Source organism: Anolis sagrei, chromosome 5 (genome assembly GCF_037176765.1).
Source record: "Anolis sagrei isolate rAnoSag1 chromosome 5, rAnoSag1.mat, whole genome shotgun sequence".
NCBI classification, from domain to species: Eukaryota; Metazoa; Chordata; class Lepidosauria; order Squamata; family Dactyloidae; genus Anolis; species Anolis sagrei.
Window position 1 is genome coordinate 96,751,649 of NC_090025.1, and position 26,478 is coordinate 96,778,126.

General features: G+C 39.9%; 1 protein-coding gene across 2 annotated transcripts in view; it reads left to right on the top strand.

Moving 5' to 3' along the window:
- Positions 1-26,264, top strand: part of SEMA3E (semaphorin 3E) — a 254,418-nt gene extending 228,154 nt beyond the window's left edge. For both annotated transcript variants that reach the window (XM_067468902.1, XM_067468903.1), the window contains exons 11-17: positions 1,581-1,803; positions 4,052-4,143; positions 11,644-11,685; positions 15,157-15,323; positions 18,206-18,273; positions 20,340-20,479; positions 23,472-26,264. In XM_067468902.1, coding sequence (XP_067325003.1) covers positions 1,581-1,803; positions 4,052-4,143; positions 11,644-11,685; positions 15,157-15,323; positions 18,206-18,273; positions 20,340-20,479; positions 23,472-23,927 — 1,188 coding nt within the window. In that variant the 3' untranslated portion in view covers positions 23,928-26,264. The remainder of the gene's footprint in view (positions 1-1,580; positions 1,804-4,051; positions 4,144-11,643; positions 11,686-15,156; positions 15,324-18,205; positions 18,274-20,339; positions 20,480-23,471) is intronic.
- Positions 26,265-26,478: the final 214 nt, after the last annotated feature.

Consider the following 26,478-nt stretch of genomic DNA (forward strand, 5'->3'; position numbering starts at 1 on the left):
TCAGCCTTTCCCTGGTTCCCAACACACAAGAGAACCAACCTTCCCTGTAGTTCGCTGACTACAGACTAACTGCTTTAAAATGGCTGCCCTGCCAAGTGGCAGTTGGCTTTGCCCCTTTTTCCATGACAACTCAGCTCAGAGTGAGCTAAGCTGGCTACCATCCCCCAGTTATGCTGTTCTATATATTTGCCATTTTAAACACCTATCTATAATTACACATAACTGCAGATTAAAATTAACACTTCACCACACCTCCTACAATGGAGCACATTTAAAATTCAGAATGATAGAGCAAAGAGACTGTCAAAAATGCCCCAATGGCACGGGCAGCTGGGACTAAGTTACTCCCTGGACAGATAATAGATTGAACCTCATCAGATGGGGTTCTTACACCATTCCCTCCAACCTGTCTTACCCCATTCCCTCCCATCTTTCTCTATCTTCTTAGATGACAAGCCATCCCATGTCTTGCCACACCTTTCCCCACCTTCCACTTTCTCCTGCATTCTGCTGCTTTGATGGTCTTCAGATTCTTTTTTCATGCACTTAGGTAATGGAGTGCCATGGAGTCCCACCAGAAGTGCCCTTATGTCACGTGATGGCCTCTGTGGGGCTCTGTTTCCTAAACACATGGAAAGAGAGCTCAAAGACCATCTGATGAGGTTTCATGTCTCTGAAGCATTGGTGCACATTACAACCAGAAATTGGATAAAATACTGTGAATTCTGGATCTTGTTTGAGGTCACTTTCCATTGTTAATGTAGTCAGTAGTCACCATCCTGACCTCAAACCTTTTCCAGACATGTAAATATAAATCATATGCACAGTGAAACTGGTTTCTCTCAAACTCACTCCAAACTGACATAAGTAGTCAGCATAGATGCCCCCACTGTAATTGAGCTTAACCCTAGATCACTGAGTCTCAGACTCTAGTTCTTCAGATGTTTTGGATTTCAGTTCCCAGAAGACTCAGCTTCCTTTGTCAATGAACAGAGAGTCTGGGAACTGAAGTCCAAAACACTTAAAACACCTAGGTTTGGGAACCATATCTCCACGAAGTTTGAAAGAACAGCACAACCAGACAGTACCTGACAAACTACTGGATGTCAATTGTCAGTTCTTATACATTTCTTACCATTTCTAACTCAAAATCAGCACAGACCACCCACAAAACCAACTTTCCTCTTCCTTCTACATTTTTGTGGTTACAGCAGCAGAATACAATTTATTCAATTTCTCTTTAAAGTATAATTATCTCATCCTTCTTGCAGTTGGTAGCCATGATCTTTAAAGGGTTCCAAATCATGCAGGGGCTACTACAAGTGGATGCCTGCAGACCTTCATAACCTTCTATTTACCATGAAAATATTTAGTGCAGAGATGGGAATATCAGGATTAGACTAATGCATATGGACCCATGCCCTCTACGTGGGTTGATATATTCTGTTCAGTCATAATACTGTAACAAAGTGTTACAAAAAGAGAGGAAATTATATTATTGTTATATTATTATATTGTTAATTTCATTTTTTAAAAGTAATATAAGTATCTTATAAACCTATTTGCTTTCTGTTTTGCAGTGTGCTAGCAAAGTGAATGGAGGGCTGTATGGGAGCACCAAAGACTATCCAGATGAAGCTATTCGGTTTGCTAGAAGCCATCCCTTGATGTATCAGCCTGTTAGGCCTGTTCATAAGAAACCAGTGCTTGTGAAGACAGATGGGAAATACAAACTCCAACAAATAGCAGTAGACAGAGTAGAAGCAGAAGATGGGCAATACGATGTCTTATTTATTGGGACAGGTAAATGAAAGAGTACTTGTTTTTTCTCCTCTTTTTTCTGACTTTCTTTGTGCACTGGCTACATTTAGACCTTACATGAGACCTCTTAGCTGATACCCTCTTCCTGTTTCCTACCAGTCAATACTCACTCCTGGCTTTCTCCCCTTTAGAAAATGATTTTAATTGCCTAACAATGAGGAGGATATGCTTTTGATCCCTTTTCTTGGCATGACCAGGACCACACTTCCATTCTTATGGCAATAAATCATTTTATTGTAACCTTGGTAGTCTATCGGCTTATTTTATTTTCTCCCAGCTGTTGTTCCTTTCAGCTAAGATCAAGTGAAGTGTAACTTTAATGTCCAATTACTTTAAAATTTAGTGTATCATTCTATGCTCAGCTAGACTCTACTTTTCAAGCTTGTGGTTTAGAAGGATTCTTCTTTCTCAGTTTGAAGATTTATTTCAAGTATCAGTAGTAGTGGGTCAACACACTATGCTTTTTAACTCAAGTACTTAGAAACTTTAGCCTCTGCGTTGCTTCTAGAACTCATTTCCTACACACAGAATTCTGCTAAAATCTGATTTATGTCACTTTCAAGCTTCTCAACAGTCCAGGAACTAGGTCTAAAGTCTATTACATGCAGTTATTATCTAGTATGAACTGTAAGCCAGAAAAATCTCCAGTTCAAAGAGAGAGTTGAAAAGAATATTGACTTAAAAAAAAATCAAGGAACATGTTTTTCAAGTATAAAGAAACCCTGAGAGGAAGAATGCTGAGCTGATAAAAACCCCTTCAGTACAAGCGCAAAAAAATTCGCATATGGTAGCCTTGCACAGAAAACAATGTTGCCTATACAATAGTATTTTAAAGTGTGTGTGTGTGTGTATCATGTTGCTTTCTGAGCAGACACTTCTGAATTTCTGCACAAAAACATCCTGTGCAAATTTTATGAGGAATATATCCTGAGCTGGAAATAATTTATTCCATATCTATACTCACTGTAATAAAATGTCCATATGTGTCACTCATAGTGTGGAAGAGGAAGTTTGTTACTGATGCCTTCTCTAAGAGTGTTTAGCCAATATGGTGATATAAAACGATTTGCAAATTTCATCATACTTGATGATAAAGAATATCTCAAGATGTGTTGAGAAATTACAAGATTTTGGGCACATTTTTCTCATTTGGATTTTTTTTTGTAGAAACTTTGTTTACACAAAAATTGCATAATGTACAAAATGCAGCATTTTGTGCAAAAATATGTTGTTTCTCACAACATACAATGGAATGTGATTGTGCAAAAATATTTTTGCAAAATAGTGTCTGAACTTCTGCATCATCAGATGTCATCATTGTCATCAAATCAAATCAAATCATTTATTTCGATCATTGACCAGCACAGGAAATAGAGTTACATTTTCATACATACTTGGTATGTTTGGTACATTAAAAATATAAATATAACTACTGAAGCACAATATGGGTGAGGGAGCGGAAAGGAAGGGGAAACAGGGTAAAAACATACAATGCCCAGATCCATCACCAAATTGTAGAGTCAGAGAAGAAGATTACTGGACACACAGTTAACTTTTGGGACTAGTCATCCCCTGACGGATTTTGTATGCTGCTGCACAGAACTTGCAACATTGTAGGTTGTCACTGAATTAATATCTACAAGTAGCATGGAGGTATAAAATTGTCCTGAATGGCCTGGGTGTTTGTGTATCAGAGGTAAGATAACCCTGGCACGGATATCCCTGTAGAACGAGCACTGAAGGAGCACATGTTCTATTGTTTCTTCATGACCCGAGTCACAGGGGCAGAGTCTCTCTGGGAAAGCGATCTTCTGGTAGCGGCCTTCGAGTACAGCTGATGGGAGAGCGTGGCATCGAGCCAGGGTGAAAGCCCTTCAATGAAGAGGAACCTCCAAGTTTGTTAAATATGCCATAGGGGAGGCAAGATATCTGCTGTCTTCATTGATAAGGAAGGTTGGAACTGAGGGAAACCATAATGTGATCCTGTGCTGGTAATCCAAAATGTCTGGATAAAAATACATCTATTAATAACTTACATATAGCCTCAAACAACTGAATCCAACTGAGTACTTTTCATCTTCTTGTGTCTAGTGTCATTTGTGCTTCACATATTTTAGATAGAATGGAAAATACATTTGTCTTATATGTTTTGTTTAGACATTCATGGCTGACAAGTAAAAATTTGTTAGCAGTACTTTCTCTTATTATTGCTGTTGTTTTAAATTCACAGATAATGGGATTGTACTGAAAGTCATTACAATTTATAACCAAGAGACAGAATCGATGGAAGAAGTGATTCTTGAAGAGCTGCAAGTGTTCAAAGTAAGGGATTTTTTTCTCTAACCACTTGATCACATTTACTAAATTCCACAGAGTGCTACACTTAAAATCCGGGAAGCAATTTTTTTGTCATCACATTAGTGTGGTTTCAAGTGTAGCATAGAACATTCTTTGCATATTTTAAGTGGTAGGGAAGTGATTTTTTTTGCAATCATCTGAATGTTTGACCATTTCTGTAATGTGATTGCATTAGTTGCTCCCAAGTTTACAATGAAATGTTTCCCCAATATGTGGGAGGGGAAATTGTGGAAGGAGCCAAAACTTCCCTTGTTAGGGAAAGCATTACGTTTTGCTCACCAAGTTTTTAATTTGCCAGAACAATTCCTTTTTTTAAAAGACAGCCTTCCCGCAGGCCCATAGCCAGGATTTTGATGTGGGGGGAGCTGAGTTTGATGGGGGGGGGCTGAGTCTGAGTGAAAGAGGGTCTACCCTAGCAAACTTTTGTATCGTTACCCCAATACCCCCATGCATATGGGATATATTGAGCATAGTGATCAGATCATGATATGAATAAACATAACAGTTTAAATAATGTACCAGTAAGGCCTTCTTGTGAACGACCATGAGAATTTCGGGGGGTCCTTTCCTTTCCTACTCTTCCCTTCCTTCCATGATATGTCTATTCCTTGTGTTTCATGGAAAAGCTGGGAGAGAAAGATTATTATTATGCCATGTCGCCATGCTGTGTAGTCCTAGGAGTTCCATACTCTTCTTTTGGTGCATTTACACTATGGAATGAATGCTCTTGGACCTCACTTTAAATACCATAGCTCCATACTATGTGGTCCTGGGAGTTATAGTTTCCCAAGGTCCATACCCTTCTCTGGATGCATCTGCAATTGAGAATAAATGCAGTTGGGACCCATTTTAAATGCTGTTATTATTATTATTATTATTATTATTATTATTATTATTATTATTATTCCATGTCTCCATGCTGTGCAGTCTTGAGAATCATAGTTTTCCAAGGTCCATACCCTTCTCTTGGTTCATTTCCAGTATTGAATGAATGCTCTTGGACCCCTCTTTAAATACCATAGCTCCATACTATGTGATCCTGGGAGTTATAGTTTCCCAAGGTCCTTACCCTTCTCTGGATTCATCTGCACTGGAGAATGAATGCAGTTGGGACCCATTTTAAATGCCGTTATTATTATTATTATTATTATTATTATTATTATTATTATTATTATTATTATTATTATTCCATGTCTCCATGCTGTGCAGTCTTGAGAATCATATTTTTACAAGGTCCATACCCTTCTCTTGGTTCATTTCCAGCATGGAATGGATGCTCTTGGACCCCACTTTAAATACCATAGTTTCATACTATGCAGTCCTGGGAGTTATAGTTTTCCAAGGTCCACACCCTACAAACTGTATTAACATCCTCACAGTCAAATTAACAAATATTTCTGCCTCCTTGGCAAAAAGGAGTCCAACTATCATCCTCCTAAATGTTTACATACAACCTACAACATCAAAGTCAGATAAACGGGATATATGGTCAATTCTTGAAGGGGCACTGGAGGAAATTAATATGCTGTTCCCGGCAGCACAGACCATCATCCTGGGTGATTTCAACGTGAGACTGTGTAACTCCAAACTGAAGAATGCATCAGCTAGCAACATGCCCCCAGATGCAAGCTTGTTCGACTTTGGATGGAGGTCCCGTGACTGTCAAAGAAACAAAGCAGGAGTTTCATTGGTGGCCCTACTGTACAAATTCGACCTCACGATCCTTAGAGACTTAAATGAGGAATTTATATACCCATTCACCTTCCATTCAGCAAACGCCAGCAGTGCTATAGACTTCATTTGCGTTTCCAGGGAATTCCAGTCGGCGTTTACTCCCTTGGAAGTTATTCCCAGATTGGATAGCGATCACCAACCTGTGACAGTGAGATACCTCCTGCAGACTGACCTTAGAAAGCCCACACTTAGCACCAATCAGGAGAGCCAGACATTGGAATTGCAATATAATAAAAGACTTAGATGGAAATTTGTTAATCTAACCCACCTAAAGGGCATCATCGACTCTCCAGAAGTAGGCCTTCTTAAAAGAGAAATCCAGTCGGAGACAAGTAATATTGAGGTTGTATTGTCGAAGGCTTTCATGGCTGGAATCACTAGGTTCTTGTGGGTTTTTTCGGGCTATAGAGCCATGTTCTAGAATATTGAGGTTGTTTTTGATGCTTATAACCCTTTAGTTAATGGGCTAAAGGGGGTGCTGACAGAGACATCCAATACAAAACCACTTATTATTATTATTATTATTATTAGTAGTAGTAGTAGTAGTAGTATTCCATGTCTCCATGCTGTGCAATCTTGAGAATCATAGTTTTCCAAGGTCCATACCCTTCTCTTGGTTCATTTCCAGTATGGAATGGATGCTGTTGGACCCCACTTTAAATACCATAGTTTCATACTATGCAGTCATGGGAGTTATAGTTTTCCAAAGTCCACACCCTTCTCTGTGAGGCAGCCCAGAGAGAGAGAGGGGGGGGAGAGAGGGGGGGAGGGATAGGGAGGGGGGAGGGATAGGGAAAGGGAGGGGAAGGGAGAGGGAGAGCTTTCTCTCCCAACAGTTTTCAACAATGAGCAAGGAGAGGAATGGAGGTTGGTGCAAAATCCCTGCAGCGTGAAGGCAACTGCAGTGAAAGAATACTGAAAGCTGACTTAACAGTATGATAGATGATAGGGAAAACATCAGTTTCATTAAAAAACTGAGTAAAACTGAGCTTTACTCTGCTCTCACACTTCCCTATCTAATGTGATGAAATTGTTAGTGAGGTATCTATTTTCTAACATTCATCTAACAACAAAGATTGCACGCACTTGAGGTAGGTTAAAACTGACCTCACAACCTCTGAGAATACCTGGCGAAACATCAGGAGAGAATGCTTCTGTAACATGGCCATACAGCCCCAAAAAACTTACAGCAACCCAGGTTAAAATTAATTGGAAAAATTGTTTTTATGCAGACTTAAATGCACATGTAATTTACAGCCATGAGTGTATTTTGCAAGACCTTGAATATGAGGGAAATGAAGCAAGCCAATTTTCAATGTATTCCTAATTTGGATAATATATAGATTAATTAATGACCTTAGACAACTTTCACATACATCCATGATAAACAGGCGATTTCTTTGCATGCTTCTTGTATTTGAAAAGTGATAATTTGCTCATCAGTATGGAACTTCCCATTCTAGTACAATTCTTAATTAAAATTAGGAGTTTTGATTCTTTAAAATCTATCACCAGTCCTAAAAAAAAAAAAAAAGATTCCACTGTATTATCATTTTGTATAATCATTGATAATTATCCAAAAGGAACCTTTCTAATTCCTACTTAGCACATGTTTTATTAGTATTCTTAGCTGGTCTTGTTTCTTCAGAGATCCCAGTCAATCCTGCATACAGATAATGAATGCTGTCTGCCAGTTTACTATCTTATGTCCAATTGATTTACAGCCTCATTTCCCATAGTTTTCTAGTCCCATAGCTCAACAGCTATGTGAGGATTTATCATTTCCAACATCCAAATAATGGAAACCAAGTTGCTGACAAGAGTCTAAAGCACAGAACATAGATATGGCTCTTAAATCTTCTAGTAGAGAGCTGGTAGAAAGCTGATGTGAGAAAACCACCTAGAATCATAGAATCAAAGAGTTGGAAGAGACCTCATGGGCCATCCAGTCCAACCCCCTGCCAAGAAGCAGGAATATTGCATTCAAATCACCCCTGACAAATGGCCATCCAGCCTCTGCTTAAAAGCTTCCAAAGAAGGAGCCTCCACCACACTCCGGGGCAGAGAATTCCACTGCTGAACGGCTCTCACAGTCAGGAAGTTCTTCCTAATGTTCAGATGGAATCTCCTCTCTTGTAGTTTGAAGCCATTGCTCCGCGTCCTAGTCTCCAAGGAAGCAGAAAACAAGCTTGCTCCCTCCTCCCTGCACCTCTGCTCTGATTTTTCCCTAGATTTCTCACATCCTTTTGAATTTTGAACTTACATTTTTAAAAAGCCACAGTGTAATACAGGATTTCGTTTCGGGAGGGGCTGAATTCTTTTCAGTGGGGGTTTCGGGGGGGGGCTGAGTTTTGGGGGGGTCTGAGTGAAAGAGGGTCTAGCCTAGCAAACCTTTTGTATCGTTACCCCAATAATACCCCCATGCATATGGGATATATTGAGTATGGTGATCAGATCCTGATATGAATAAACATAACAGTTTAAATAATGCACCAGTAAGGCCTTTTCACGAACCACCATGAGAATTTCGGGGGGGGGGGGCTGAAGCCTCTCAAGCCCCCCCCCCCCCCCCCCGGCTACATGCCTGGTGTAATAGGCAACAGGAAAGATAATGATTTAAAGCAGTGGCTTCTTTATAAGTTCTCCAGGTGTTTGGGACTTGAACTCCCAGAAGTTTCAGCTAGCTTGCCCAACTGTAAGAAATACTGAGAACTGAAGCCAAAATAATTTTGGTTAGACCACACCTGGAATATTGTGTCCAATTCTGGGCACCACAATTCAAGAGAGATATTGACAATTTTTATTTATTTATTAATTGAGGAGCAGCTTAAGGAGCTGGGCATGTTTAGCCTGAAGAAGAGAAGGCTGAGAGGAGATATGATAGCCATGTATAAATAGTGAGAGGAAGCCACAGGGAGGAGGGAGCAAGCTTGTTTTCTGCTTCCTTGGAGACTAGGATGCAGAACAATGGCTTAAAACTACAAGAGAGGAGATTCCATCTGAACACGAGGAAGAACTTCCTGACTGTGAGAGCCGTTCAGCAGTGGAACTCTCTGCCCCGGAGTGTGGTGGAGGCTCCTTCTTTGGAAGCTTTTAAACAGAGGCTGGATGGCCATCTGTCAGGGGTGATTTGAATGCAACATTCCTACTTCTTGGCAGGGGGTTGGACTGGATGGCCCATGAGGTCTCTTCCAACTCTTGATTCTATGATTCTAATTTGGAGAACCAAAGGTTGGGAACTACTGACTTAAGGAACTTCACCATTTTGGATAAACTGACCACATAGAGCACCTATAATGACACTGACTACTCTTTTAAATTGGTGACAATAATAACTTTATTTTTATCCCCCACCACCATCTCCCCAGAGAGACTCGGGGCGGCTTACATGTGGGACAATTGTCCATAAAAACATAAAAGCAAAGAATCCATAAAATAAAACATATTAAAATAGGAGCGTCATAAAATACAACAGCCAAAGTAAATGCATATTAAACTTGGCAAAATAAAACAGAGTGCAATGATGCCTTTCTTATTTATTTATTTACTGTATTTGTATACCGCCTTTCTCAGTGTAGAGATAACACAAGGCGGTTTAGGGAGTAAATCAAGTCTGTGATTTAATTTGAACTTTGAATGAGCAATGAAAGGGAGGGTTCTCTGCCTTTGATAAATCACTTAAAGATCAGTTAAATTCCATAATGTGTTTACTACCACAGTGACATAGAACATCATCATCATCATATTTAATTACTTATTAATTGCCCTCCATCCGAGAATGCTCTAGGCGATTTACAGCTAAATTGTAAAAGATAATATACATACAGAATTTAAAAATTAACAGAGATTGAATGCTCTAGTAAAAAGCCAGGTCTTAAGTGCTAGAGTAAAAGGCCCTAAGTCACACATGACTCTCATATAGGGCAGCAAGGAATTCCATAAGGCAGGGGCAGAAATAGAAAAAGCTCTGCGTCTGGTACTTTCCAAGTGCAATTCTCTAGGACACAGTATATAGAGTAAGTTGCATTGGGCTGGTCATTGTGACCTCCGATGATGGGAGAAGGCGAGGCGGTCCCTAAGGTAGGATGGACCCTGGCCGTAAAGAATTTTAAAGGTCAGAACTAACATCTTATACAGGCCACGGTACTCAGTTGGAAGCCAATGTAAATGTTGCAGCACTGGTGTTATATGGAATTTCAGGGGCGTTCTTGTGAGTAACCTGGCTGCCGCATTCTGAACAATACGGAGCTTTCGGTTTGTAGACATCGGAAGGCCAACATACAGTACATTTCAATAGTGCAGCCTAGACGTGACCGTGGCATGGATGACAGTTGCCAGAGCCTCGTCAGATAGGTAGGGTGCCAGTTGCCTCACTTGTCGTAGATGGAAAAAGGCCTGTTTGCTGGCAGCAGTGACCTGAGCTTCCATTGTCAGATGCTAATCCAGGATGACACCTAAGCTCTTAACACTGGTCGATGGAGATAGGGCGGCACCATCGGAGGTAGGTAAGGGATGAGTCAGACCTGCTGGGCGGCCATGCCAGAGAATCTCAGTCTTCGCCGGGTTCACCTTCAGTCTGCTAGCATGTAGCCAGTTTGACAGAGCTTCCAGACATAGGGTGAAATTGTCTGGAATTGATGTTGCTCCAGGCTCCAGGTGCAGAAGGAGTTGGTTATCGTCCACATATTGGTAGCAGTCCAGGCCGAAACTGCGAGCCAAACTAGCAAGGGGTCTAACGTAGATGTTGAAGAGAAGCGGAGAGAGAATTGCACCTTGGGGGAGCCCACATAGGAGGGGGGATCTATCGGAGACTTGATCCATATACTCCACGATGATAGCCATCACTCGAAAAGGGGGAAAATTAAGCTTGTCTTGAGGATGAAGCAAAACTTGCATTGATGAGCACCTTCACAGTTTGGGATTTAAACGCTACAAAAATTCACATTTAGCTTTGTTGGGGAGAAAATTCCTGCACAGAAACTGTTGTCTTCCGCAGTGTGAAATTTCTGCAAAAATAATCTTATAGAACTGTACAGTTTTCAAAACAAAACCCTGAATCAGGAATAAAATGACTACTCATTTTCTTTTAGAATGAAATAAGTAAAGAATTACATTCCAGGACCCTACTCTTTTTAAAGCAACTTTTAAATAAAGTTTACTTTAGTGAATGAAAGAAGTGGTTATAAGCTATGTCAAATATGCTTTAAACTATGGCTGCTTATTTATTATACTTGCATAGCAGAGGCAGGTTTTGTATAACAGGGAAAAATTAAACTTCCCCTCTTCTCTCTTTGACTACAGAGCTACACCAAAGTACAAAAATAGGAATGCCCCATGGAGACTTATATGCACACCCATCCAATTCCTGCTATTTATTGTTCTAAAAAATAACTGTGTAAGAGGGAGAGTGCATGCATGTGGCAAACACATGTATAGATGTCCAAGTGGAGCAGCTCCATCACACATTCCTGAAATGTATTGGAATGGAAGGAAAGGATTATATCCTGTTCCTTTGCCAAATGAAGCTGCTTGCTGTCCAGTAAATAGCTGATCAGAAACTTTAAGAATCAAGATAGCAGTATTTTGTATGAGTGCAAATGGAACAGTATTTGCTATGCAAACACAAGTGACCCTTTAGGTCCCCCACCCTCAACCTACTTATATTCAAATATTTATCTGTTTTACACATGTGACCTAGTTCCTAAGTTAAAAAAAAATATTTCTATTTAGGTGCCGGTTCCTGTTATATCCATGGAAATTTCTTCCAAAAGGGTGAGTGTTGTTCAGAGCAAAAGATCCCTCTTGTGTTTGGTCAGCAGGGTGAATAGTTGTTGCTTTTAGGTTTGGTTGAAAGAGTTGCTGTTCCTGGCTGGGCTCTAATGAAGCAGCAAAACCCCTCATCCACACTATCCATGATAATGGAAGCAGCAAAGTCCTCCCCCCCCCCCTTTATTTTACCTTTGTGCTAGGGTTCTTGTACAAGGTCCTATGCTCTATGCTTCCACTGTATTTCTTTCACAACAATATCGAGGAGAAACCACACTTTTTGAATTGGCTAAACAATACATATGGAGAAACGTGTCTGTTGAATGTTGATCAGGCAGCTTCTAAAGGCAAGAAACTTGCATTTTTGGCACTTAAGACTCCAAATATTTTTTTGAGATTAGAATCTTTTGCCAAAGCCTTATGCACACTGTGGACAATCATATACATGTTTCTAGATGTGAACCTGAACATATTTGCTTATTTTATGTTATTTTAAAAATAATAATCATAAAGGAGCCCTCGGTGGCGCAGTGGGTTAAACAACTGAGCTGCTAAACTTGTTGATCGAAATGTCACAGGTTTGAATCCGGGGAGCAGCGTGAACTTCCGCTATCAGCCCCAGCTTCTGCCAACCTAGCAGTTCAAAAACATGCAAATGTGCGTAGATGAATAGGTACTGCTCCGGCGGGAAGGTAACAGTGCTCCATGCAGTCATGCTGGCCACATGACCTAGGACAGTGTTTCTCAACCTGGAGGTTGGGACCCCTGGGGGGGGGGGGGGTTGTGAGGGAGTGTCATAGGGGTCGCCAAAGAACATCAGAAAGCATATTCTGTTGGTCATGGGGGTTCTGTTTGGGAAGTTTGCTCGAATTGTATTATTGTTGGACTTCAGAATGCTTCAGATTGCAGGTGAACTATAAATTCCAGCAACTACAACTCCCAAATGTCAAGGTCTATTTTCCCCAAACTCTACCAGTGTTCACATTTGGACATATTGAGTATTCGTGCCAAGTTTGGTCCAGATACATCATTGTTTGAGTTCACAGTGCTCTCTGGATGTAGGTGAACTACAACTCCCAAACTCGAGGTCAATGCCCACCAAACCCTTCCAGTATTTTCTGTTGGTCATGAGAGTTATGTGTGCCACGTCCAGTTCAATTGCATCATTGGTGGAGTTCAGAATGCTCTTTGAATTTAAATGAACCATAAATCCGAGCAACTACAACTCCCAAATGACAAAATCAATCCCCCAACCCCACCAGTATTCAATTTGGGCGTCTTGTGTATTTGTGCCAAATTTGGTCCAGTGAATGAAAATACATCCTACATATCAGATATTTACATTATGATTCATAACATTAGCAAAGTTATAGTTATAAAGTCACAACAGTAGTAATTTTGTTGATTAGCCCTTAGGCCATATCACGATAAGAAACAGAACAACAAGGCCTGACAACTAAAATAATGTGGTTGGGGGTCACCACAACATAAGGAACTGCATTAAGGGGTCGCAGCCTAAGGAAGGTTGAGAAACACTGACCTAGGAGGTGTCTATAGACAATGCTGGCTCTTCAGCTTAGAAATGGAGATGAGCACCAACCCCCCAGAGTCGGACACAACTGGACATCAGGGGGAAACCTTTACCTTTACTATTATTAAAAATAATTTCATGTCTAAAATTAAATCAGGGTCTAAGCAAATCTTATATAGTCTTCCTGGGGAGCAATTCCCATATTAGACAGATTTTTGTTTTGCCTTAGCACTTCCAGTGTTTTTCTGGTGTTATTATGCCTAATGTTTTTCCTCCTTCATTGCACAAAATGTGAGCATGCCATAAAGATTTCTGCTAAATATGTATTACAGTTAAATATGCCATACAAAATGAGTATTCCTTGAGTGATGTTTGGAATTTTAAATAAGAGCACACGCTTGTGCAGCACTTCCCAATGAAATATTCAAATACAGTATCCTTAACACACTGCTGGTTTCATGCTCTTTCAAATGTTCTGACCCAAATTGTCATCAACCGCAAAGTAAACAAGCAACCGTTCCAATCCATAAGTAAAATGGTGACTTCATGAAAATGCAGTTGTTGATGACTGGAACCTGACTCACTGAAGAATCATGAAAGTTTAAAGTACTTTTAAGCAAAATGGGGAGAGTCTATTGATTGTCTGATCTACTGCTATGCTCACCCTACATTTAGTGAAGTCTGAAAAATTCCAGGGACCCTGAACTTATTCATAGCTTGGAACCAATATAGTATGGAGCCCTCGGTGGTGCAGTGGGTTAAACCCCTGTGCCAGCAGGACTGAAGACCAACAGGTCACAGATTCAAATCCGGGGAGAGGCGGATGAGCTCCCTCTATCAGCTCCAGCTCCTCATGCGGGGACATGAGAGAAGCCTCCCACAAGGATGATAAAAACATCAAAATCATCCGGGCGTCCCCTGTGCAACGTCCTTGCAGACGGCCAACTGTCTCACAGCAGATTTTTTTTTGTCATGTCAGGAGCGACCTGAGAAACTGCAAGTCACTTCTAGTGTGAGAGAAGAGACACGAAGAGACTTACAGTTTCTCAAGTCACTCCTGACATGACCAAAAAAAAAAAAAAACAGTATAGTAAAAGTAATAGCATTACACATTACTAATTTTTCTTTTCTCTGTTTTGAGTAGCCATTTTCATATCTTTGGAGATGACAGTCACTGGAGATTTATTTGCATTTTAAATATTTTTATTTATTTACAAATATCAGGATGGATATGCATAATTGCTAGCTTCCCAAAATCTTCAGGAAGACAGATAGAATCTCAAACTTATTGTTAAAATTGACCACCAACTCTCCATTATATCCACCCACCACCCAGTTTTATAGTTGACATGCCAGCTGAGGAAAGCAATGTTGGTTTGTTAAGTTTGTTAAGTGAGCAAAGTTACTCTACCATGTCATAAAATGCTTTGAGTTGTCAACCATCTAAAAGTAGCAAACAGGATACTTTTTCTCATATATATGAGAGAGAGTATCCTGTTTGCTACTTTTGGATGGTTGAGCCTGTCAAGCTTAATATCATCAAAATCCTCTTTTTTTTTCCACTACTGAGTTTATTCAGACTTAGATGTGCATCAGCTAGCAAACTGCCTCCAGAAATGCTGTATGTATTGCCATTGACATTTGTGTGCACCTGCACTTTTGTGTATCTGTTCTTTAAATAGAAATATTTGATGTGCACATTCCAAATATATGGGAAATTAAATTGTATGCACTCCTTTCTGCTGAATGCTTTTCACCACTGAGGTGTGTTTCCAGGAAATGATAAATTCAGTATTCACACATTAGCATAGTAACAGAACAAAGTTCTCATATAATTTTTTCACTTTGTTGGAAGTGGTGGGCTGTATGTGAGGAGTAACAAGATACATAGGAAAAATTGCTTCAACATGGTTTGGGATATTCATTTGTGTGTTTTTTCTCTACAGCAACAAATTTATGTTGGCTCTGAGTCTGCTGTTGCCCAGTTAAAGTTCCACCAGTGTGATATGTATGGGACAGCCTGTGCTGACTGTTGCCTAGCAAGAGATCCTTACTGTGCTTGGGATGGAATATCCTGTTCCAGATACTACCCAACTGGAACACAGGCAAAGAGGTGAGCAACCTACTTTGAATATAAGACTATATAGTTCACTACTTTATCTGGATGGAACTAAGATGGTTTACATTCTTACAGAATCAGAAAATATCTCCTGCAATAGCAGATGTTTACCTTCTCGAATACCTGAAAACATAGTGGAGGATCCAAAGTATTACATAGGACTAACATATTGAACTACATTAATCCTATACCCCTAGTGTCGTGAACCAGAAGCCTTAAAGGAGCCAAACACAAGTGAAATGTCCAAACAAGATTTATTAATGTAACAAAAATAGCTTAGAAACACTTAACTCAGTGTATCTAGCAAGAAAACAAAGTCTGTAGCAAACTTGGAAAATAATGCAGATTATACTGGAGTATAATCCGGGTTAACAAAAAGTTCAAGCAAACTGCTTCAAAATCACAGAGTATTCAAAACACAAGATAGCAAGGTGGGAGCAAGCAAAAACATAGTCAGGAAACAATCCAAAGTCAAAGCACATCCAAAAACAGAATTTTGAGTCCAAAACGCGATGTCGTCATCCAAAAACAATCCGGAGTCAGCAGGGAAGTAGAAGTCAGCACTTACAGGATTCCAGTCAGTAGAAGCACGGAAACACAGCAATCTGCAGTCCCAGGACCCAAGGCGAAAGTAATGGCAGCAACAAAGTCCCAAACCCAAATACAACACTTTGCCTACTGCAAAGTCCCCAATGTTTGATACCTTCTTTTATCCTATAGCTCATTATCAGATGATGAACTCCTCTCCACCCTGTCTTCATCACTCTCAAGTGCTTTTGCTTCCACAGCTGCTCGCCACTGCTCGTCCCTCCAACTTTTCCAGCGTCTATCAAGACTTAGATCACCCCATGTATTACCAGGTTGCCAGTCTCCCGAAAACCCTTCAAACTCATCACTAGATGTTGGTTGTGTACATATGTCTCCTCTTGCACACAGGTCCAATCCAGCCCATCCTCCTCTTCGTTATCACTCCCAGTCTCATCACTCCCCGTGAATCCCATAAAGTCTTCCTCCTCAGTTGGAGCATTAAGTATTTCACGGATCCACTTCCTTTCCCATCCTTCATCTGACTCTTGCTCCTGAGTAACCCGCTTCAAACCTCTACTCCCATCTCCCTTCTCCTCCATCTCAGAGTCTGTGAAACCTTCAAATGGCTCAGTATCTGTAGGTGTCATGAATATCTCCCTAATTCGCTTCCTTTGCTGCTCCTGTTTCAACACCTGAGGAGCCCTCTTTCCCCTTCTACTACTGGTAGTAGCTTGATCAGCACACTGTCCTACAACAGAATCAGAAAATATCAGAAAATATCTCCTGCAATAGCAGATGTTTACCTTCCCAAATACCTGCAATCATAGTGGAGGATCCAAAGTATTACATAGGACTAACATATTGAACTACATTAATCCTACAATGCAGATGCATTCCTAGATAGTTCTGAAGGTCCCTTCCAATTCTATAATTATAAATGAATTGGATGAGAGTACTGTATTCTTTTTTTTAAAAAATAGATTTTTATTATCCACAGAGGGAAAAGTGGGAGAACATTAGAACTATAGTAAGTAGGAAACAAAAAGTAGTAAGAGAGAGAAAGAGAAATAAAGAAAAAAGAAAAAAACAAATAGTCCCATTGACTCCCACAATGAACAGAAAATATATATTGATGATTGGTTGCAGGGGGGGGGGGGGCAAAATACTGTTTGCTTCCCGTTGAAAATTACCTAGGGCCACCTCTGGCTATAAGGCTTGGAAAGTACTTCTCATCTTGCTATATAAAGCAAGCACTGAAGATTGAGCTGCAAACAAAGAAATTTCAGTTCCTTCTCTGGAGGATTTTAAGCAGAGGCTTGATAGCCATCTGTCAGAAGTGCTTTTGTTAAGGTTTCTGTGGGATTACTACCTTCCCTGTACCTGGTGTGTTAAGAGAAAAGGGACTCATTCTAGTGGTTATTATAAGCAGGTAACATGAATGTGCTCATTAAGGCCAGTAAGCTTGGGCCACTTTAGGTGGGATATAACTGGGTGTTTATTGGGATACAGGCTTGCTCTCCCCCACTCGATATGGAAGATGGAAAAGCCATACCCTCTGTGTTGGTATGATTGTATACAAAGACTAGGTGAGTTCTGTTACTCTGAAGGACTGTTTGATACAATGCCACAAGCTTATTTTTTTGTTTTGAACTCTGCTGAAAAAGAGTACATGTATTTATTTATTTACAGCTTTTATATTCCGCCCTTCTCACCCCGCAGGGGACTCAGGGCAGATTACAGTGTACACATATATGGCAAACATTCAATGCCAATTTTTGACATTCAAACATATACAGACATACACAGAGGCTATTTAACTTTTTCTGGCCACCAGGGGAGCTGTCGCTTTCATTGTCCATCTGTGATGCTGACGAAGTACTTCCGCATTCCCCACATGCTTCCCCGCTGGAATGCTTTGCTGGAGTCTTCTTTATGGTCTCATAAATTAGTTAATTTAGCTTCCCCACACTTTAATGTGGTACCTAATTTTCCTACTTGACAGATGCAACTGTCTTTCGGGTTGCAAAGGTCGACAACAGGCTACACACAATTGGTTGGAAACCCACTCCAACCCGGGCTGGCTTCGAACTCATGCCCTTTTGGTCAGAGTGATCTTTAATGCAGCTGACACTCAGCCAGCTGCGCCACAATCCTGGTGCCATTTTAATATAAATGAGTCACTATAAATAAGTCTAGCTCCTTCTCATCCTGACAACTTCTATAACAAAATTTTCAGTTGCATCAAGTAAAAGTAACTTGAACATAAACATTTGCCATAAGCCTTGGTAAGGCTTCAGAGTTAATCAAAACACAACTTATGAATCTAAACTTTTAATTTTTCCCCCCAGACGTTTCCGAAGACAAGATGTCCGTCATGGAAATGCAGCTCAGCAGTGCTTTGGCCAACAGTTTCTTGGTAACTCTCATGCTATATATTAAAACGTTAAGCCAATATATATTTTTCTGTGTGAATAGTGAACATATGTCAATATAGTATCAAAAAGAGTGTCACTTTATGAATGGTTGGTGCTTTGAGATATAATGGCTAGGTGCTAATTATAGGCATTGTTTCGGTATAAATATATTTATTTATTATTATTTATTTACAGCATTTATATTCCGCCCTTCTCTCCCTGCAGGGGACTCAGGGCGGATTACAGTCTACACATATATGGCAAACATTCCATGCCAATTTGACATACAACATATACATACATACACAGAGGCTATTTAACTTTTTCTGGCTGCCAGGGGAGTTGTCGCTTTCATCGTCCATCTGCGACACTGATGAAGTACTTCCGCATTCCCCGCATGCTTTTGCTGGAGTGCTTTGCTAGAGTCTTTTTTATGGCCTCATAACTTAGTTAATTTAGCCTCCCCACACAAGGCGGTACCTAATTTTCCTACTTGACAGATGCAACTGTCTTTCGGGTTGCAAAGGTCGACAGCAGGCTACACAATTGGTTGGAAGCCCACTCCATCCCGGGCTGGCTTCGAACTCATGACCTTTTGGTCAGAGTGATCTTAATGCAGCGGACACTCAGCCAGCTGTGCCACAATCCTGATGCGCCACAATCCCGGTGCTCTAACAGAAACATTCAGGGGTGCTGGAAATATAGCAGAATGGGAAAATGTTGTCAAGTTTTTCCTGTCAATAACATGGTACAGATTAATCATGGAGAGGAGACAAATGTGATGGACATGTCATTATGCAATTAGGTTGCAGTCCTGTTTCAATAGTGGTTTGCCTGATTCGTGTAATATACTTTGTAATACAATGAAGGACCCAAAAAGAATGAACTGTGATGCCAAATAGGAGAAGTGGAGCCACAATCGGCTGGCGTATGGACCCGTTATGGACAGGAAACTGTGATGGCCAGGCCCGTGCTGTTACAGCCTTCTGAAGAAGCCAAAGGAAAGGGCTAAAAAGTGATCCACGCTCAAGCCTACAATATACGAATAACTGTACTTTTTCCAGGACCATAAAGGGCCGCTCCCCAGTAATCTTTTTCTCCAGTGCCAGGCTTACTTTCTGGTTGATGCATAGTGTCAATTTATTCTTTTGCCGCTATTGCCTATGCCAGGGGTCCTCAAACATTTTAAGCAGAGTTTCTCAAACTGTTGGAGGGCAGGATTATAACTTGAAAAAAGCATGAATGAATTCCAATGCACACTGCACATATCTTATTTGTAATGCAATAAAACACTTTAAAACAATCCAATAATTAAAATGAAGAACAATCTTTGAAAAATATAAACTTATTAGTATTTCAGTGGTAAGTGTGGGTTTTGGCTGATGAGATAGGATTGTTGTTGTTGTTGTGTGCTTTCAAGTCATTTCAGACTTAGGTTAACCCTGAGCGAGGACCGGATAAATGACCTTGGAGAGCCGTATCTGACCCTCGGGCCTGAGTTTGAGGACCCCTGCCTTAGGCTGTTGGGGGACCGGATTATAATTTGAAAAAAATGATCAAATTCTTATGGACACAGCATATATCTTATTTGTAGTGCAAAAAACCCTAAGAAAGAACAATATAATATTCAAAATTAAGAATAATTTTAACTAACATAACCATACCATTGGCCTATTTCAATGGGAAGTGTGGGTCTTGTTTTGGCTGATGAGATAGTCAAGTTAATTAAAATTGTTGTTCTTGTTGTTGTATGCCTTCAAGTTGTTTCAGATTTAGAGTAAACCTAAGTCTAACATTTAGGGCAGGGGCCGAGTAAAAGACCTTAGAGGACCGCATCCATCCTGTGGGCCTTAGATTGGGGACTCTGGCCTATGTCAATTGGTGTTGAACTAGTCCAGTGCCAATTGCAACCAAAGGTAGTGAACTAGTCCATCAACAACTGATACATTTAATTCTTATTATGAAGTTTCTTTGCATACAAACCATGAGAGCCAAAGATTTTGCTAGCGATCACGAAAATGCTCAGTATGACTGAGTTAAGCTTGTGTGCCTGTGTTTGCTCTTACAGGGGATGTCCTGGATAAGACTGAAGAGCGACTGGTGTATGGAATCGAATACAACAGCACTCTGCTTGAATGCATCCCCAGAACCTTGCAAGCCAAAGTGATCTGGTTTGTCCAGAGAGCTCATGAAACTCGAAAAGAAGAGGTACTTTCTCACTAAACAATATAATCATTCTTCTACATTTATACTTTTGACTTTTGTGGATGATGATGCATGAGACATCATTTTTCAGAATTGCTCCTATTTTTCCCATTACTTCCCATTTACCTGTATATTGTATATCTTATGCTCCATTGTCATGTGGTTAATTTTGTTATTACCAGTAGCTACTGCATTTCCTACCCTTGGCTTATACTCAAGTCAACAAGTTCTCCCAGTTTTTTGAGGTAAAATTAGGTGCCTCGGTTTATATTCAGGTCGGCTTATACTCGAATATATACAGTACTTTCAATAGAAAGCTTAACTCCAACTAAATTTAGTTCTCTTTAATTATTTATTTAATTAATTAAATTGCTGACACCCTAAAGTGCTTATTGTTTGGCTGGATTCTGGACCAAGATAATTGAAACTAAATGTGTTTAATAACATTTGAAATATTTATATTTTCTCCCCTCAGATGCTAGTTGATATATTGCACTTTTCAGAGCTTTCTGGAGCATCCACTTATCACTATATAATACAGGCAGTCCCCAAATTAGGAACTTCTAATTTCGAAATGACTCATGGTTAAGAATGAAGGTGAGACAACAGGAAGTCAGGGAAATCTACCCTTAGGATGGGAAATTCACTCCTGGAAGAGTCATTGTCATGACTTGTACCTTGGTAGGCTGAAGCCAAAGCCTAGAAGTCAGTAAGCTGGCCTCCATGTTAGGAAGGTAGTACAGCGAGGCAGACATCTTAGGAAAGGCAGATCAGCAGAGGGGAGGAGCTCAGCTATCCCAGGATTGGCTAGGATAGATGGGAGGAGCCAGAGCTGTGAGTGTAAAAAGGCAGGCAGCTTCTGACAGAGAGGGAGATTGGATTTTGATCTGAAGGGAAGCAGGTGGATTTCTAGTGAGCTCAAGTTTTCCTGTGAGAGAGTGTTTGGAGGCAGGTGTGTCTATAGGGATTGACCTGGAGGGTCAAGATAGCCACCTGTGGACTTGTGTGAGTGTTAGCACACAAGTTGTTTTTACTCTCTAGGGGACAGGGTATCTTAGCTATTAGGGATCTCTGTGAAAAGAGAAGTTAGATACTCTGGGGACAGCCAGGATTGGTGTGTCAGAGGGACTCACTGCTACTAGGTATAGAGTAGAGTGAGGGAACTTGCTTTCATGTTAAAAAAAAGAAACCCAGTTAAGGAAACCATCAAGCTTGTTAAGACCAAGAAACCATTAGAAGATTGTGCTTTGTTAACCAAATACGCTTGTGTACCTCATAGAAGAAGTTAGTTGTGTGTTCAAGTATACAAATAAACTTTGTTCTAGTTCAGCCTTCAGCATTGAATCATTCCATGGAATCTGTTCCAGCAAATTTTAACATCTTTTTACCTCAGACATTTTAAAGGGAGTTAAAAAGGAGGGCTGGTGAACAACGGGGTTTTCCTCAGGCATAACATCAAGATAATTTCTCAAATCCATTTGAGTGGTGGCAGCAACTATACCAATACACATTCACGTTTCCTCAACACATATCAAAACGCTTCGGGACAGGATTGTGTTGGTGTCCAGTTGGAGCCATAGTAATAAAAAATCCTTTACACTGATTCTTCAAAGTGGTAACCAGCTGTGTGCTAGAGAACAGCTGAAGGAACTTGTGGGTGTGTGTTAGGAGATTTATTAGTGAAGTATTAATCCCCTGGGGCCTGGCTACGTTATAGTCATTTTGGGGGAAAGATGTCTCTAGTGAAATTTTATCACCAGTCCTTGTTTCCACAACAAACCATTTTTTTCAAAATCCAATTATCACAGAGACAGAAAGTGAGGTGAAATCTTCTGAACAGGAGTACAAACAGCAAAACAAACATGGATGTCAGACCTTCTCTATGCTATCCAACTCTCTCTCTCTGTCGCACACACACACACACACCCAATCTCTCTGGAGTTACACTTTAAAATGTATCTGTTCTGACTTATAATCAAATTCAACTTAAGAAGAAAGTTCATAACTTGAGGACTGCCTGTATTGTGATCTTCTTATGATGTTTAATTCCTCTTAGAGTAATTCACTTGAATCAATGTCTTTGATTTCCCCCACTGTTCTGTCGTGTGCTGGGCCTGTAAAGAATTTCCTTTAGAACAGGACGTGCAACTTTTGCCCAGCGGGAAGCCCAAGGAGAAGTTCTCAGAGGTTTTCCACCACAAATGATCTTTAGATGGCTTGTGAAGTATAACAAAGTCATTTATTAATGAACAATCAAACAGAAACTTCTCTTGTCTTCAATAAAGCTAAACAAATGCTTCCAGGCTTTTATGCAACTGGTGGCTTCCTAAACTTGCCCACGACGGACAGGCAACTGTCTTCAATAACTTCTTCTTTACTTTAAAGGAAAATCCCCTTTTTAACTTCTCCCAGGCTGACTGTAATCTAACCCTCACTGATGTGGGCTCCACTACCGGGTCGAACTGCGTCTCGAAGCACCGAGTGGACCTACCAGTAAAAGTTTAGATATTCTCCAGCTGGAGTTCTTTGGTCTTTAGGGCTGTTTTCCTGGAAATCTTTGGAGACTCTTAAGACTGTTTCCCCCCGGAAAGTCTTAAGGGTGGAAGCTTTTGTACAGGGGAAGCTTGCACACATCCTGTACATTAGCTTTCCTTGCTGAGACTAATTAAAAATGGCTCCCTTCCCAATTGCCCTGAGCAAGGGGTGGAACCAAAACTTAACGATGATGGACAGGTGACTTGCCCTACGACTGCAACCAAAGGAAGCCACCTATCTGCAGAGTCCCTGAAACCTAGGACTGCAAACAAACATTCAATACAAAGCAAATAAAGTTGGAGCTCCTGATACAGCCATACCAGCACACCCACTATCACTCATTGGTCACACTGTAAATGTTTTAGGTGTGTATGTGAGGATGGGAGGGAGATTTTACAGTTTTATTGTATTCTTCCTTTATTTTCACTATGATACAGTTTCATCTTTGTCATATATGTAGGTGAAGACTGATGACCGAGTACTCAAAGTGGACCTTGGCCTGTTATTTTTACGGCTGCACAGGATGGATGCTGGAACATATTTCTGCCAGACAGTGGAACATAGTATCATCCATACAGTGAGAAAAATCACACTTGAGGTTGTGGAAGAGGAACGTGTAGATGACATGTTCAACAAAGACTATGAGGAGGATCATGTCTCTCATAAGATGCCGTGTCCTGCACAAAGTAGCATTCCCCATGGCTCAAGGCCATGGTACAAAGAATTCCTGCAACTCATAGGTTATAGCAATTTCCAGAGAGTAGAGGAATACTGTGAAAAAGTGTGGTGCACAGACAAGAAAAGGAAAAAATTGAAGATGTCTCCATCCAAGTGGAAGTATGCCAATCCTCAAGAGAAGAAAGCACGCATCAAGCCCGAGCATTACCGTGTTCCCAGGCAAACCTCTGACTCTTGATAGGGGGAGAAATCCTCAATCATTCAAGAGAGCATTTGTTTTTGTTTGGACCTAAGGAAAGGGAATTTGGTCATTAATACAAGTTTATATATGTATATATATATGAAACGTTGAGACTGGAAATGAACAGAAGTGTTTTAGTAAGTTATAGACTTGACATTTGTTTTTTAAAAGTTGCTTAAGGCTCAAATCTAATTATATAAGTTTTCCATTTAAGAACAACCTGGCAATCATCCTATCCAATCTTTAGACCAAGTAGTCAAGCATAGACTATGCTTGTGCTGTATATTCTAGTGTGCTGTGGGAATATTTAACTGAACTCAGATGCTAATAATTTGATAAGCGAAGCAACAATGTATTGTATAGTTTCATTGTTTTATTTCTCAAAGGTCTTGCAGATTTTTAATGTGTTCATGTGGTCTTCCCTGGTCTCCTTCAAAACCCTATCTTCATTTCTAAACAGCATGTTTCTAATTTTATCAATGCAGAAATTACTTTGAATATATGATGATAGCAACAGCTAAGAGCAGAAATGATGAACTTCTAAATATGTTCTTATTATAAATAAGTTCTACTTGTCCAAAACAAATAGAAAATATCATTCAATGTCGTAAAAGTGAACCATGACTATCTTTCATTGAAATCAGTGGAATTAGATTTAATAGTGATTACAGGCAGTCCCCAGGCTACAAACAAGATAGGTTCTGTAGGTTTGTTCTTAAGTTGAATTTGTATGTAAGTCAGAACAGGCACATTTTTAAAGTTAATTCCAACCAAAAAAATAGTTTGGGATAGTATAAGAAAGGGTTAACGCCTCTGTAAGATTTGTGTTGCTATCTAAGCCTCTGCTCAGAAGACTTCATCTTACTTTCTGTCCTTGGGACAATTGAATTTTGAAATATCTAAATTATCATGGAAACAAGGATTAATAATAATAATAATAATAATAATAATAATAATAATAAGACTTTATTTGTACCCCGCTACCATCTCCCAAGGGACTCGGTGTGGCTTACATGAGGCTGAGCCCACAACACAACAATAACAATAACAATAACAGCAATAATACAAAAACAATACAAAACTCATAGCAAAATAAGCAAAAACAATAACAATAACACAACGCATTTAAAAACCAATGGCTGGGCCAAATGCAATAATTAAAAATTTAAAAAATAATGCTGGGCATGAACAGGTAGCATGTAATTGGAATAAAGGTTTTGAAAAGGGAAGAATGTGCAGACAATCCAAAATCATTATTAAAGTGCGTTTGAGGACATATTGCTGGGAGTTCCTTATTCTGGGAAGGCACACTGAAACAGGCACGTTTTCAGGCTCCTCCTAAAGACTGCCAGAGTTGGGGCTTGTCTAATATCCCTGGGGAGTGAGTTCCAGAGTCGAGGGGCCACCACCGAGAAGGCCCAATCGTGCTTGCGATGGTGGTGGGAGCGTGAGCAGGGAGCGTGAGCATAAATTGGTGAAAAATCTTCAGTGGAGAGTCTTTTCCCCATGATAACTCTTTCAGGAGTGAATTTCTCTTCTTAAGGGCAGATTTCTTCTCACTTCCTGTTGTCTCACCCCTGTTTGTAACTAGGCTTGGGTAACCACGGAAAAATTTGTTTCTAAACTCGTTTCGTTTTTAGGGGTGCCCTGCGTTTCGTTTTTTTAAAGAATTCAGAAATTTTCCTTTTAAAAATTTCGAAATATATGAAATTTTGTAAAATTACGAATCGATTCGTTAATGGCGGACGCAATTGTGTAATGCGCTAAAAACGCTAAAAACCATCTCCAAATGGGACAGGGGGAACTTCTGAAGCTTCCCTCTCCCTCTGTTGTTGACTGTTGGTGTGATAAAACAAACAACAACTATAAAACTTATAAAACAACAACTATAAAACGAAAATAATTACGAAATAATTATGAAATAAATTGGAAAAATTGTTTCGATTCTTAATTACTCCTCACACTATTCCTGCATGGCTCAATATTGGATCGTAAGCTAATTTAAATACGAATTAATAACGAATTACGAAATCAACGAACGAAACCGCCCAAGCCTATTTGTAACTATATAAATCAGATGTTTGTAACTTGGGAACTGCTTGTAATCCAATAGCAGGGCGATTGACCCATTTCAGATTGATTGCACCCAAATAGTTATGCTTTCTTCTTCCATGTATCAAGTATTATTTTTAAAAGACATTACTTATTTTGGGGAAGATAATAATGTCATGATAGGAATATTCTCACTCAGAGCAGGTTTTCTGTGCCCAACAAATGTAATCTAGAATTTGCCGTGTGTATGACAATGATATGCAAATTAAAGGGACAACTCATTCCCTTGTCACATTATTTCCTCCTCCTCCTCTCCCTCTTTTTTGTACACAGGGTAATACTACAGTTATAGCATTCTCCTCTTTTTTCCTGTGGAGAAAGTTTAAGACAGTGTTTGTTGTGTTTAAGACCGTTAAAGTCTTAAACTTGAATTTAAGGTAGGATAGGCACACTGAATAATTTATTACACAAAGTACAAATATGTTGAGAACCTTTA